A 14,827-nucleotide genomic window follows, 5' to 3' on the forward strand; every position below is an offset into this window, starting at 1 on the left:
AGAAAGGTGCCAAAAGCATGTATTGGAGAACAGATAGCCTTTACTCTTTTTTTTCTTCTGACTTACTGCAGGGCCTCTTAAGTGGTCTCCATGTGATTTACTCGTTTCTTCTTCTTATCTCCTCTCCTCCCAAGAACCAGAGTGATCTTTAAAAATGTAAACCAGATCATGGCATTCCCCAACCCATCAGTGGGTTGTCATTTCATTTTGATAAATTCCAGATCTTTAATCCAGCTTAAGGGCCCTGCATATCTTGCCTCATCTCATGCTTTGCTCAGCTCTCTCCATACTAACCACACTGGCCTTCTTCCAGTACTTCAAAACTACCCAGAGCCTTTGTAGTTTTCTCTGCCTGGGACCTCTTCCCCATGTCATTTGCCTAATGCCTTTGTTTTCAGACTTCTAAAACATTTCCTCAAAGGGGCCATTCTTGACCATGCTTCTCAGTCTAAATTAAGTCCCTTTATTCACACAGATCATAATTTATAATTGTGTAATTGTGTGGTTATTTGAGTAATATATTTCATGCAACCTTATAATTCCATGACAATAGACTGTAGTTCTTTCCATTTATTTATCTATTTATTTATTTGTTTATTTTGCTGAGCACTTTATTCCTTGTATTCAGTATGGTGTCAAGTACTGGTTACATAGTAAATGTCAGTATTTGTTGAAATAAAAAGCATTTTCTATCTTCACAAATATAACCTAATAATTATATAATACTAAAAATTATCCATTGGCTAGGGCTGGGGATGTGGCTCAAGCAGTAGCGCGCTCGCCTGGCATGCGTGGGGCGCTGGGTTCGATCCTCAGCACCACATAAAAATAAAATAAAGATGTGTCCACTGAAAACTAAAAAATAAATATTAAAAAATTATCCATTGGCTATAATAAGACAGTTCTTTCATATGCAATTGAGAGAATTGAAATTTTATGGTTAGAAGAAAAAAATCAAATCCTTGCATCAATTATACCAAAAACCTAAGCTCACTACTAATAGATAATACTACGCATGTCTGTAGTAAGCCTAACTTTTTTGTTGAAAGAAAAAATATATAGACTATAGGTTTTAAAATCAATTTATTAGGTTGTGAGCAGCACTGCTTTTAAAAATGGAAAATGTTTGAATGCACTGTAGGTGAGAGGATAAGAATTATTTGGTATAACTTCTGTTTCCCTTTCATGTAGATAAAACTATAGATAGAGAGTTAAGTATGTACTGAGTTGTAGTATAAAACATATTTCTTTTTTTTAAATCCTGTTCACATTCTTTTTTTTTAATCTTTAATTTCTTTATTTATTTTTATGTGGTGCTGAGGATCGAACCCAGGGCCTCGCACATGCTAGGGGATCTCTACTGCTAAGCCCCAGCCCCAGCCCATAAAATATATTTCTTACTGGGTTGCATTTTTAAGAAATTGGAAATATTGATTTCAATGCTCCCTTTGGACCTGTGCAAACACTTATAGTATCAGGTTTCACCTGATAAATTACGTGTTCCATGATTTACATGCTATCCTTTCTGACATTGCTGATGACTACACACATGAAAGATTCAGAATACAGGATGTTCCTAAGGCTATTTTATTTTCCTTTTTATTTTTTGTTTTGAGATAGGGTCTCACTAAGTTGCTTAGGGCCTCAATAAATTGCTGAGGCTGGCTTTGAACTTGTGATCTTCCTGCCTGAGCCTCCTGAGTTGCTGGGATTTCAGGCACGTGTCACTGTGCCTGGCTTCTTTCTTTCTTTTTATTTCAAACATTTTTATAACTTTATTTGTTTATTATTATTTTTTATGTGGTGCTAAGAATTGAACTCAGTGCCTCACATGGGCTAAGCAAGTGCTTTATCACTGAGCCACAACCCCAACCCATTAACTTTCTTAATAAATATTTTGTTTTGGGCTAATTTTAGATTTAGCAAAAACTTGCAAAGATAGTACAGTTACCATATTCCTCTCACCCAGTTTCCCCTATAACCTTTCACATTACCATTAAACTTTCTCGTCCTAGGAACTCAACACCATTACATTACTATTAACTAAGCTTCAGACTTTATCTGGATTCATCAGTTTTTCTTTCTATTCCAGGACCTAATCCAAGATGCTACATTGCATTTAGTTGTCATGTTCCTTGGTCTCCTCTGTTCCTTGGTCCCCTCTGGCAGTTCCTCAATCTTTTCTTGTTTTGATGACCTTGACAGTTTTGAGGAGTATTGGTCAGGTATTTTGTAGAATGTCTCTCAATTTGGGTATGCCTGTGTATTTCTCATGATTATACTGAGGTTGTGGGTTTGGAGAAAAAATACTACACATCCTGTTGGGGGAGATATATGGTGTAAAATGACATGACTAGGGATGCTGACCTTGATCACTTGGTCGGGGTAGTGTCTGCCAGGTTTCTCTACTGTAATGGTGTATTTCCCCTTTTTCATAATCTATTCTTTAGAGTCAGTTCACTAAGAGCAGCTTATTCTCAATTGAAGACAGCATGAGTGATGGTGGTGGTTTAAACTCTGTTCTTCAAATATTACTTGGAATTCTTCAGTAAGAAAGATTGATTCCTTCTCCACTTATTTACTTATTTGATAATTTGTAGCATTAAGAACTCATGTATACTTATTTTTTTAAATATATTTTTTAGTTGTAGATGGACACAATACCTTTATTTAATTTATTTATTTTTATGTGGTTTTGAGGATTGAACCCAGTGCCTCACACATGCGAGGCAATCACTCTACCACTGAGCTATAATCTCAGCCCTCGTGTATACTTATTTTATATTTGGGGTTATAATCTTATATAGTATTATTATTTATTTATTTGTGCTCAAATTGTTTCAGATTTGGCCACTGGGAGCTCTTTCAGTTGGTTCAGTTGGTTCCCGTGTCCCTTTGACATGTCCCTTTCTGTAGTTTTTTTTTTCCTTACTTTTGGAATTACAAGATGCTCCATGCCTCAGATCTAGGATCTGAGCCATTTCTCTAGGAGCTAACTTTTGAGAGGCAAGAAACTGGAGATGTAGAATGTTACCCTGTTAGACATAGAGGGTGCATAGTGCTTCCCTACCTGGGATGCTTTGGAGAATTAGCGGCAACAAAAAAGAAGAAGGAGGGCTGGGGATATAGCTCAGTTGGTAGAGTGCTTGTCTTGCATATACAAGGCCCTGGGTTTGACTCCCAGCACCAGGAAAAAAAAAAAATGGAAGAAGAAGGGCACATGTGGGGTTGCTCTATTTTCTGATTTTCCTGGCTTGGACATAGGCTCTGGTGAGCAACCTGAGGTTATCTGATCTGTCCCTGTTCGAATGCAGAATTCAGACCAACTGTCTATGCCTGATGATCAGCTTCTAGAAGCCTCTGCTGTCCTCACAGAATGGCAAGCATTCTGAGATTCTGAGCTTGTGCTGGACAGACTTCTAGGGCATTGCTGTCCTACTCATTCCCAAGTATGTCTCTAGTCAAACATCAGTTTGTATTTTTCTAACACTGTTGTTTCAGATTTGGCTTCTGCCCTACCTTCTCTCTCTCATGCATGTTCACGTAGATGACTTTGCTTCTTTTAGAAAAAGTAGCCCACCCAGGCAGGCATTTCCAGTCTCTCTTCCCCTTTGACACCTCTTTCCCTCTGCAAAGCTAACTTTTCTATCCAGGCCTGGACCTAATCCTCTCCTGCTTGTTTTCAGGACCATCCCCCTTTATCACACCTTCAGCCTTGTCCCCTATCACTTGCTTCTCTTGCTTAGCCTAAAAGAACACTGGAGTCCCTTGGCCTACAAAGAATCTTCTTGGCCTTGCCTTAGCTTCTGTCAATTCATCAGTCTTCTTCAAAGAATATATCTTATGGATCATCTCCTGTTGACAACTAGGATGAGGGAGACTATGGAGATTGTAGATTTTTTCCCACAAAAAAAGGGGCAGCTGTATTGGTTTTCATGAAGGGATCTTAATAGGGAAATTAAGTAGTCCTCTCTTGGGAAGGTTCCAAGATGATGAAATAATACCAGTAAGGACTACTCTAGAGGATGAAACTGAGTGCTGAAGCCACCTGGGAAAGCTCTGGAGTGGCACTACTTGACCTTACCTGGAGTTGCCAGGAGAGGAAAGGAGAAGCATCCATTTCAAATGATGTCTGATTTACCCTGTTTCCCCACTCCAAGGTGAGAGGCTTTATCCCAGAATTACAGCCACTTTAATCACAGAGCATTTAACCTCACATGGGCTCACACCTTTATGATCATTCTGTTTCCCACTGACTGTGTGAAGCAGCTGGAGTGATTCCCACCCCACCTGTTTAGCCTTATTGCCTCTTGCCAAGGCAATGCGACTGGGCCCTCTTCACCAGTAGAGCAAAAGGAAACTCCCATTCAGGGCTTGAAACACTGCTTGGCCCCTCCACATCAAGATTCATCTTCTGGTACTCTTATCCCACCTGAGCTGGGCTCCTGCTCTTTATTCCCCTTCTGCTGACTTCTCTCTCTTTGACTATACCAGGGACACTTTCTCCTCAGTCCTAGTTTGTGGAATTCAGCTCATGACAGATAAGCTTCCTCTAGGACCAAGTGCTTATTAATTAACCTCAGCTCTTAACAGATTCACCTGTGCTTATAAACCCTGGCCAAATTCGTGTATATATAGCCTATATATATCGCTTATTCATTTAACAAATATTTATGGAGGATTATCAGGGACAGTCCTAGGTAGTGGGAATACATTGACAAGAAAAAAAGACATGGAGCTAAGATTAAGTGGTAGAGTGCTTGCCTAGCATGTGTAAGGTGCTTCATTTGATCCTCATTAACACATAAAAATAAATAAATGAAATAAAGGTATTGTGTCCATCTGCAACTAAAAAAGAAAAGAAAAAAAAGACATGGCTTCATAAGAGTTTGCAAATATGTAAAAAATAAGATATTAAATCAATAATTCCACAAATAGATAATGCTCCAATAAATGGATTGAAGAAAAAAAAGTAAAGCAGCTCACAGTCTCATCCAGGACATTAAGTAAAACTTCTAAAGGAAGGAAGAGTTTAACTGAGATCTGAAGGATGAGTAGAATTAACTAGGCAAAGGAGTAGGGATGACAGAGATAAGAGAGGAGAAAAATCTTCCCAGACTGAGAGAATAGCATGTGCAAAGGCTGAAAGAATGGCCAGTTGGCTGGAGTACAAAAAGCAAAAGGAGAATGGGAGGAGAAAAATCTGGGGAGGCCAGTGGAAGCCCACTGGGCAGACCTTTGTAGGCATGTTCAGTATCTTGGTCTTTATCCCAAGGACAATGGGTGGAAAGCCACTAAAGGATATTAAATAGAAGAGTGACATGATCACATTTGTATCTGAGAAATTACTGGCCACAGTGTGAAGCACAGATTAAGAGAGGAATTGGTGCTGCTGTGAGAAAACAGGGGAGGTTAGAAGGTGACAGTTGTGGTCCCAAGAGAGATGAGGGCAGGGCTAGGCTGCTGGTCCTGTTCCATTTGCTTGTCCTCTGACATTTTTACCGTCCTCAGATGCCAGGTTCATGTGAGCAGTGTGTTCTCAGCAGAAGATGATCCTGTGGAGGGCCCAGAGGGGGGATGAAGGTTAGGCTAGTCCCAGTGCCAGCCTTTGGTAGGGAATTAGGACCTGAAATATGGAGAGGGGATTAAGAGACTCTTCCTCCTTACCTTATTCTTTTGCCATTCCAAGTTGCTTTGCTCTAAGAGTAAAACCAAGCTTGATGAAGCCTCTTTAAAATCAGTGACCCTCCATGTGGAAGACCCCATCTCATCTTTACCTAGGGAAGAGCCTAAACCACCCGCTTCAGGGTGTAGTATCCTCCCTGCTGTGTTGCCTTCCAGAATTCAATGTGACAGGCACCCTAAAACCACCTAGCCTGGCAGATTAAGTGGACTTTAAGGAGAGTCATGGATGTGTCCTTTTCAGATTCTGGAGATCTGAACACTAATCTTAATTTGTGACCTTGGGCAAATTCCTTCCTCTCCTTGGGCCTTGGTTCTGGTTCTCTCATCTACAAACTAAAGGTTACCTCAAAGTCCCCACCAGCTGCAGGAGGGACTTCAGGCAGGATGCATTTGGCGCTGCGCCAAGCCCCGAGGTGGGTACGGGGTGGGGACACACCAGCGTGGGGTCGGCTAAGAGAAGGGAGCTGGCGGAGAGGAAAGCAGAGACTGCGCGGCGTGCCGGGGACATTGCACGCGCTACCGCGACCCCGCCTCTTGGTGGCCCTCGGCCTCGGGGCCACGAGGTTACGTAAGGAGCCGGGCGGGGCGGGTGCCGCCCGATCGCGGCCGCCCAGCTCCCGGCGGCCCAGCCCCCGCCCCCGCCCCCCGCGCCTGGCGGCGGCGGCGGCAGCGAGGACAGCGGCAGCAGTGGCCGCGCAGCCCGCGGCATGGAGCGGCGCCTGGGCTAAGCCGGGCGCGCACGGGCCACCGCATGTGCCGCGCAGGGGGCGGCTGCAAGCGGGCGGGAAGCGAGCGCAAGGGCCCCGTCGGAGCGGCCGCCGGAGCAGCGCCGGAGATGGGGTGAGTGAGCCCGCGCCGCGCTCCCCGAGGGCTGCGGGGCTGCAGCTCTGTGCGCTGGCGCGCAGCCCCTGACGGTCCACCCCGTCCCTGCCTTCTCCAGCCGACTTCTGAGCCTGGGGGGCGCGGACTTTCCGCCCAGAGCTGGGGCCCTTACCCTCCTAGCCAGCCAGCGGTGGGTACACCTGGCAGGGACCAGCGCCCCGGCCGGCCTCAGTGCCTCGGCCATTCCGGAGTCCCTTCGCCCCCGGTGCCATCAACTCCAGGGCCTGTGTTTGTGAATGTGAAAAACAGTTTGTCGTTTTCCATGTTTGGGTTATTCCAAGCAAAATGGAAATCGAAGTTTTCTTGGAAAAGGAACACATCAAATAGTAAAAACCTCCAGCGCAGGAGCAGTGGACTTTGAGACATCTTGGAGATGGCTGAAGATGTGGAAGTCTGTAAGGAACCTAGGTGAGGCTTCAGTCTTTTCAAACAACTGAGTAGATGTTCAGGAGGGAAGTTGAAATACTCATTGAAGTGACTAATGCTTCTAAGTATATAAAGTAATTTAAAAAGCAGGATTGATTTCTCCTTATTGTCTCTCTGAGCAGTAGGTGCTGTGAGTCAGAGAGCCACTATGCTAAAAACACAGTAATTCCTCACATCTGTTCACTGATGTGAGTACGTGGTGGTGTTGTGCTGTCCATATTCAGAGAATGGTAATTGTGCCCATTTTTCAGAAAAGGAAACTGAAGCCTGAAGTATTTTGATGCTATCTTCCAGGTTGTATAGCTGATGAGCTTTTGGAGAAGGTGGGCACTTAGTATATGGTCATGGGCAGAACCAAGGCTGATAGTGGGCATGGGGATAAGGAAGTGAACCAGAGTTCCTGAATCTCTTTGTTTTCTGCTGCTGAGCCCAGCGTTCTTCAAATAGACTTTATAAAAATTAATTAATTAATTAATTTTAATTAGGTATATATGACAGCAGAATGCATTTTGATTCATTGTACACTTCAAACAGACTTTTACAGAAACCAGAGACTTCTGCTGGGTCTGGAGATCTGGCTTTCCTATTTGGGATGAGTGGGACATAGGAAGGCAAGGGTATGTGGAAAGGGGCAAGGTTGTCCTGGTGGCCTGAACCAGCTTCCTTGGGTCAGGGCTTTATTGTGCCTTACTCCACATAAGTATCTGGAGTCATTTTACCCAGTGAGCCTTATTTATGAAGACTTCAGAGTGTTTGGAGAGAGCACAGGCAGGCCAAGAGGAATTTTGAGAAAGGGAGGCATGAGGGCTGTCAGCCAATATGACCTGGGGGTGGGGGGAAGAGAGGAGAGAGGAAGTTTGTTTAAGATGTTGGTTCCCATCCAAGAGACTTCACACATATGGCAGCTGTGGGTGATTTTACCAGAGGCGCCCTAGCTGCGAGGCAGTGTTTCTGTAACATTTCCGTGATTCCTCAGAGGACTATGAAAGAGCTGATCTTTGAGCAGTGGGAACCTTTGAGGCTCTCAGATTTCATACTTTAAAAAAAAAAAATGGAAAGAAGGAGTTGGCAAATGTATGTCTCAAGATGGAAGATAAAAGGAATCTGGTAATTTTAACTCTCTCTGCCCGCCCCCCAACACAAAACCAACCCAGCAAACTTGTGTGATCAAAAACAAATATTGAAACTGTGGTTGAGATCAAATAGATCTGTGGAAATGAAAATGTTTACTTTTAAAACCTTAAAGAAAATGTCAGAAAATAATTTTTTGATTGTGGAAAAGCAGGGAGAATAGCTTGGGGATTTAGTTAAACTCAGAACATGTCTTCATGTAGTTTTAATATCATTTTATAAATGTATATTATTCATTTCTTGTAGGTAGAGGCTGGTTTGTAACTCCTACCTACATCTGCCATTTTTAATATATCTGCTGCTTCTATAATTTATGTGAATGTACAAACCATGGTTGTAAATTGAGATTGAGCTAAGAGCAGGGTAAGCAGTTTAGACTGAGGAGGTGGAGGGAGCCATTTTAACCAAAAATAGAACCAATGTCATCCTTTCTGAGTGTTGTGTAGGATGGAGGGGGAAGAACCAAGAAAGGGCAGCCAGTAGGAAACCTTGCCATGGTCCTATGTTTTGTCATGGTTCTTCTGTGTAGACATGTCCAGGAGTAAAGGAAAAAACAAAACAAAACAACAACAACAACAAAAAACCCAATCCATCTTAGTTTATCTCTCCCCACCTGACATGCCCTTCCTCCTTCAGACATTCACTGCCATTTCTCACTTCTCTTTTGTGAAGTGTTTTGCATTAAGTGTGTGGTCTCCCTGGTGAGTTTGTGCTGTTACTCCCCAAGGCAACTATTTCATATCTGCTCCCCTTTTCAGATCTCTCTTCCCTCTTCCTTACACATACTTCACCTCCCTTTTCATGGACAAAATAGCAGCCACAGACCAAGGGAAAGTCTTCGTTTTCCTGCCAGGCCTATAGTCTAGTGTGTAGCTGTCATTGTCTTCTGCCTGTTTGCTGGATAGCAATCTCTCCTGCTCCCCTAACAGAGGCCCACTTTTCCTGGTGTAGCCTCTATCCATCCCCTCTCATCTTTTCAGAGGATATCCTTCCTTTCTAACTTCCTTTCTCTCCAGAGTCTTTTCCATTAATATAGGAACATGCTTTAGTTTAGCACTGCCCAATAATTTTCTATGGTGCTTGAAATATTCTATACCTACATGGTCTAGTATAGTGGCTACCAGTCATGGGAAGCCACTGGGCTTTTGAAATGTGGCTAGTGTGATTGAGAACCTGAATTTTAAACTTAATTTAAATTTAAATCACCATGTATAAGCTAGTGGCTGCCATATTGGATAGCACAGCTTTAGCCTTTTCCATTTTAAAAAGGACCTCTCGATCCAACCTGCATCCCTTTCCTGCTTCTGTTCCACTTCTTTGTTCCCCTTCTCCTGAAGACATTTCAAAATATATGTTCAAACCCACCATCTCCACTTTCTTTTCCTACCATTTGTTTGTCCTCCTCCATCTACAGTATAGCTTCTGCTTCCTCTTCTGCATTGAAACTGCCAGATCTCTTCCCTTATCTTGTTTTACCTTACCGTGGCATTCTTCACAAATGGCCACTCCCTCCTCCTTGAAACAGCTCCCCTCTCAGCTCCTGTAGCACAACATTTCGCTGACTTTCCTTTTGCCTTCCTGATGTTTTTTTTTTTTTTTTTTCAGTATCCTTACTGGCCGCTCCTTTGTCTCAAATGGTAGGGTTGCTTAGGTACTGGTCTTGGTTTCGTTTCTGTGTCAACACTTCCTTCCTAGGTAATAGTATCCTCTCCCAACTTATTCTCCCATTTCCCCATGATGTTATCTGTCAGTGACTCTCATTTTTTTTTTTTTTAATTTCTAATACAGACCTTTCTCAGGGCTTCTGACTCTTGTTGATACTCGGAGCTCTTGATATTCCTTGCAGTTCTCACCTTCCCTCTTGTCTTCTCCATCCTATTCAGTAGCCCCACTATCCCCTTATTTGCGAAGAATCATCTTTGTTTCTTACCTCCTACATTCAGTTGGTCCCATGGGTTCTACTTCCAATATATATCTGGAGAGTGCTCACCTCAACCCATAATCATAGATCCCATTCTAGTCCTGGCCAACATCACCTCCTTCCTGGACAAACTTCCTAACATATCCCCTTCTGCTTTAGATTACCTCCAGTCCATTCTGCACCCAGAAGCTGGAATGACCAGCTTTTAAAATTGCAAATTTTTTAAAATTGCAAATCAGATGATGTTATTCTCCTTAAACACCCTTTACCAGACAAGATGCTGGCCCCTGCCCCATTTCCAGCTTCTCCTTTCTCCCTTTCACTTTGTCTCTCATTGCATTCTACTAACTCTTCTCCTCCCCAGGGCCCTTGAACTTGGTGTTTCCTCTGCTTGGATCTACACTTTCTCTTTCTTCAGATTTTGGTCAGGGTCACCCACTCAGCCTTTCCAACCACCCCATCAAGAATACACTTTCCCAGAACTCTAACACAACTCCACCTTTGTATCCTACAATTGCTTGTCATGACACATGTGTAATCATTTATTTATTGGTAGACTGATATTGGAAGAAGACTTATAATCTTTCTTCTTCCAATATCAGTCTACCAACTTAGGGCCTTTCCTTTTTCACCATTGTATCCAGCACCCAGCACAGTACCTGGCACCTATTAGACCTTCAATAAATATTTTTTGATGGAGTTAGTACTTGAATGCGGTGGCAGTTTTGCTTGGATGCTTGCCTAGAAGTTGTGATAATTTTTGGATTACCTTTTATATAGTTTGATTAATTGGGAATTGTAAGGGCCAAGAGAGAAAGAGAGAGAATACAGTTTTCTTTTAATGTCAAAGCAAGCCAGTTAGCTTTCATTGTGATGTGGGTCAATTTTTGGTCTGTCTGCTGTCACCTGAGTATAGAGGTTTAAATTATATTTTTTATTCTTCTGTAAAAGGCTGGCAGAAGAGCCATCTTGTCTGCTCTTGTGACTTTTAGCTGATTTTGTCAGCTTTTACAAACCAGATCTATTGTATTACTGTTTGGCTTCACTTTACACTTATTTATTTTGTTTAGTCAAGATTGCCTTGCAATGTATGAATGTCACAATCTTGGTAATCTAACACCTCTGGCTGCCTTTCAGTAATCTATACTGATTAACTTTCTTTTGATGTTCATTTCTTCTTTAATTTTCCATTCTTCCTGAATCACACTGAATTACATAGTTCCTACAAATTATAGGGTTTTTCTTGGGGGTGTGAGTTAACTAAAATGGATATAATTTCTCAGATATATTGAAGTAAACTTGTATTGCCTTGGTCCTGTTGTGGGGTTTTTATTTATTTAATTTGTTCTAATTAGTTATTTATCACAGCAGAATGCATTTTGATTCATTGTACACAAATGAAGCACAACTTTTCAACTTTTTATTTTTCTGGTTGTACATGATGTAAAATCGCACCATATGTGTAGTCATATGTGTACCTAGGGTAATGATGCTCATCTCATTCCACCATCTTTCTTGCCCCCATGTCCCTTCCCCTTTTTCTCTCCCCTTTGCCCAAAGTTTCTCCATTCTCTCCCCACCCCCAATTATGGATCAACATCCACTTATCAGAGAGAACATTTGGCCTTTGGTTTTTTTTGGAGATTGGCTTATTTCGCTCCACATGATATTCTTCAACTCTATCCATTTATCTTCATATGCTATACTTTTATTCTCTTTTAATGCTGAGTAGAATTCCATTGTGTATATATACCACAGTTTCTTTATTCATTCATCTATTGAAGGGCATCTAGGTTGGTTCCACAGTTTAACTATTGTGAATTGAGCTGTTATAAACATTGATGTGGCTGCATCACTATAGTATGCTGATTTTAAGTCCTTTGGGTATAGACTGAGGAGTAGAATGACTGGGTCAAATGGTGGTTCCATTCCAAGTTTCCTATGGAATTTCCATACTGCATTCCTTAGTGGTTGCACCAATTTACAGTGCTACCAACAATGTGTTGTGGATTTTTTAAATTTAGGTTCTTATAATCCCTTCATCTATAAGGTGATTGGCAAGTGCTGTTGGGGATCCAGAGATGAACAGATCTAGTTAGTTCTTGCCTTTGTGGAGTTTATATATTGAAAAGAAAGTTAAGCTCTGTACACAGCTTTGTGTTTAAATGCCATGAGTTTAAATACGATTTTACAATCCACAGGTATAAGAGGTGGTGGTGGGTGTCCATCTCTTTGGGGAATTTAGGAAAGATGCTCGTGTATACTATGGGGAGGTGCTGGAAATAGCATTTAGAATCACCCTCATTCATTGAGATGACCATTTCCATTTTTATCTGAGTTGGAAAAATGTGCAGAATTTGGAAGGGAGTAGATGCTAAATGAGTATGTATTGAATGAATACTCTCTTTAGCTTTTTTGTTTTTGCTTTGTTTTATTTGTAAAATACAGTTTATTAGATAATCATGAGGAAAGAAGATGTTGAGGTAGAATAAGTTGTAGATAGGGGATCCAGTTGGAAGACCTCACTGAGAAGGAGGCATAAATGACCTGAAGGATGAAGAGTGACCCATGTAGTTATTTTGAGCAGTATGAACAGCAAGTGCAGAGTCCCTCAGGCACATGCCTGGTATGTTAAAGAACAATAAAGAGGCTGGAGCCAATTAAGTGAGAAGAGGATTAAAGTTGAGATCAGGGAGGTAGCCATAGCCAGAACATGACTTTGGATTGACTTTTACTTTGGGAAATGTCATCATTCTTGTTGGAACAGCTCTGAAACTCCTGGCCTTGAGAATTGTTAGGATAGAGTCATAGAGACTATGCCGCTCACATAGTCTGCTGAAGGGGCACTCAGAGCAGAGCAGTTTTTGTTTTTTTTTTCTAATGGACTCAATGGTTTGTATAAATTATCAGGTTTGACTTGGAGTCAAATGTATGGTCATCCTTAGCAAATTTATCAGAGCTCACTCATTTCTATCTCAGTTTTATGGCCCTGCCCTTGTATTACCTTTACTTTTCTCCTCTACCACCAAAGATAGCTTTGCTTTTTTTCCCTAATTATAAAAACATTACACATTTCTACTAAAAAATACAGCATAAAGGATGAAGTGAAAATTACTTATCTTCCCACGTCTTAGGGATAACCCCAGTCAGCATTTGGGCGTCTATCTTTGCAGGCTTTTTCCCATGTAGATGTGACTGTGTGTCTAAGTGTATGTCTACACAGAGCAAATGTATTTTTAACACAATGGAATCATCTCATACATCTGTTTTGTAACATAAGTTTTTCAGCTTAAAATATCTCAAGTGGACATCTTTTCATGCCAATAACTATAAAATGCAGCATTATTTGAATACACACCTACTTCTATTTTGTCATTTTGCCAAATTATAGATATCTTTGTAAACCTATATAAATCCTTTCTAGAACAAGGCAGGGTATTTTTTTAAGATATTTTGACAGTCATTTAAAGTAGTTGTTTGTTTTAAATGAATTACTGAAGGAAAGAAATGATGGAAGAGACCAAGATCACAATTAACATTGGGTAATTTGCAGTGTCTGTGTAATTTTGGGTGAGTCACTGTTCCTTAGTGAATCTCGGTAAGAACATCAAGTATTCATCGTTGTTGCTAAGGATGGTAGGTGGACTGAGACCCAACTACTCAGATTGTTTCTTTGTTTGGAAATATCAGGGCAGAGTAATTCTGCTTTAAGAATTGAATGAGAAAGAGACTCTTTGCAAGCTGAGTACCCATGCCCCCACCTGGAAGGCCCCCTTATACTTCAAGGGCTCTTTGTCGGGTATATATTACACCCCTTCCTTAAAGGAGAATTCCCTTAGTGACAGAGACATATACACAGAAAGGACATTATATGTTTCAATTGTAAGGCAAATTAAATATATATATATGTATATATATACATATATATATATATTTTTTAAACAATAAACCCTAGCTAAATTCAGTGAAGTGTCACCTCAGCCAGCACGGACATCCAAAACCTTTGGAAAAGCATTTATCTTGGGTTCACAGGTTGGAGCAAGGGCTTCTTTTCCATTTGACAAGAATAACTCCCTTCACCTTTGTCAAACATGAAGCAAACAGCAGACAAATTGCACATTTACAATAGAGAAAAGGGATTTTTCAGAATGCCAGAAGTCTCTGGTGTACGAAGTCCTGACCTTATAGATCCTGAGAATTACAATTTGCTTTTCACCAGTGTGAAAATAAATTGAGCAAAAAGATGCATCATGAGGAGTTGGGGCAAAAATATCCCGATTTGCCTTAGTTTTGATACTAGGGTCTTTTAAGCACTGCTTGTTACGTGTCTGCATTATCTAGGTATTGCGCATGTAGGCTGCCCCTGGGTTGTATTTATAGGTTTGGAGGTGAGAGCTGGCATCATGAACCAGTTTCCTAGCAGGGTGCATTCTGTGTGGGAAGAGCGGCAGGATGGAAGCGTCTCTAAATGCATGATGAAGTCTCCAGTAGTTCTGCCACCGAGGTGCTGTTAGTCATATGGTATCATTCTGGTAGAAATTATTTAAATTATATTTCAAATTAGCTTGTTAGAATAAAAATATGCTTGTGGGGAACACATTTAGACATTTGTCAAAGACTAGAGAGATTAAAAAAATATATATTTTTCACAAGCCTGGTTCCTTTGAGAACGCTGTGACCATGACTTCTACCTCTGTGTAGACAGGTTTAGGATAAGGCATTATCCATAGCCCAAGAAGTTAGCCTGTTAAAAAGACCTTTGGTACACAGGTGACTCTACCC

The 14,827-nt window shown here is 41.3% G+C and overlaps 1 protein-coding gene across 8 annotated transcripts in view; it reads left to right on the top strand.

The window, feature by feature from the left end:
* The window catches only part of Homer2 (homer scaffold protein 2), a 133,551-nt gene that overhangs the window by 34,028 nt on the left and 84,696 nt on the right, over window positions 1–14,827 (top strand). The window contains exon 1 of one of the 8 annotated variants that reach the window (XM_078051105.1): window positions 6,077–6,098. The exons of 5 other annotated variants lie outside the window; for them this stretch is intronic. Coding sequence is in view for 2 of the 3 variants with exons in the window: in XM_005320188.5 (XP_005320245.1) it covers window positions 6,437–6,525 (89 nt within the window). In the remaining variant the exon portion in view is untranslated. Of the gene's footprint in view, window positions 1–6,076; window positions 6,099–6,314; window positions 6,526–14,827 lie in introns of those variants that run through there. 2 more of the 8 variants (XM_005320188.5, XM_005320189.3) reach the window with 2 other exon arrangements.

Source organism: Ictidomys tridecemlineatus, chromosome 5, assembly GCF_052094955.1.
Source record: "Ictidomys tridecemlineatus isolate mIctTri1 chromosome 5, mIctTri1.hap1, whole genome shotgun sequence".
Lineage (NCBI taxonomy): Eukaryota > Metazoa > Chordata > Mammalia > Rodentia > Sciuridae > Ictidomys > Ictidomys tridecemlineatus.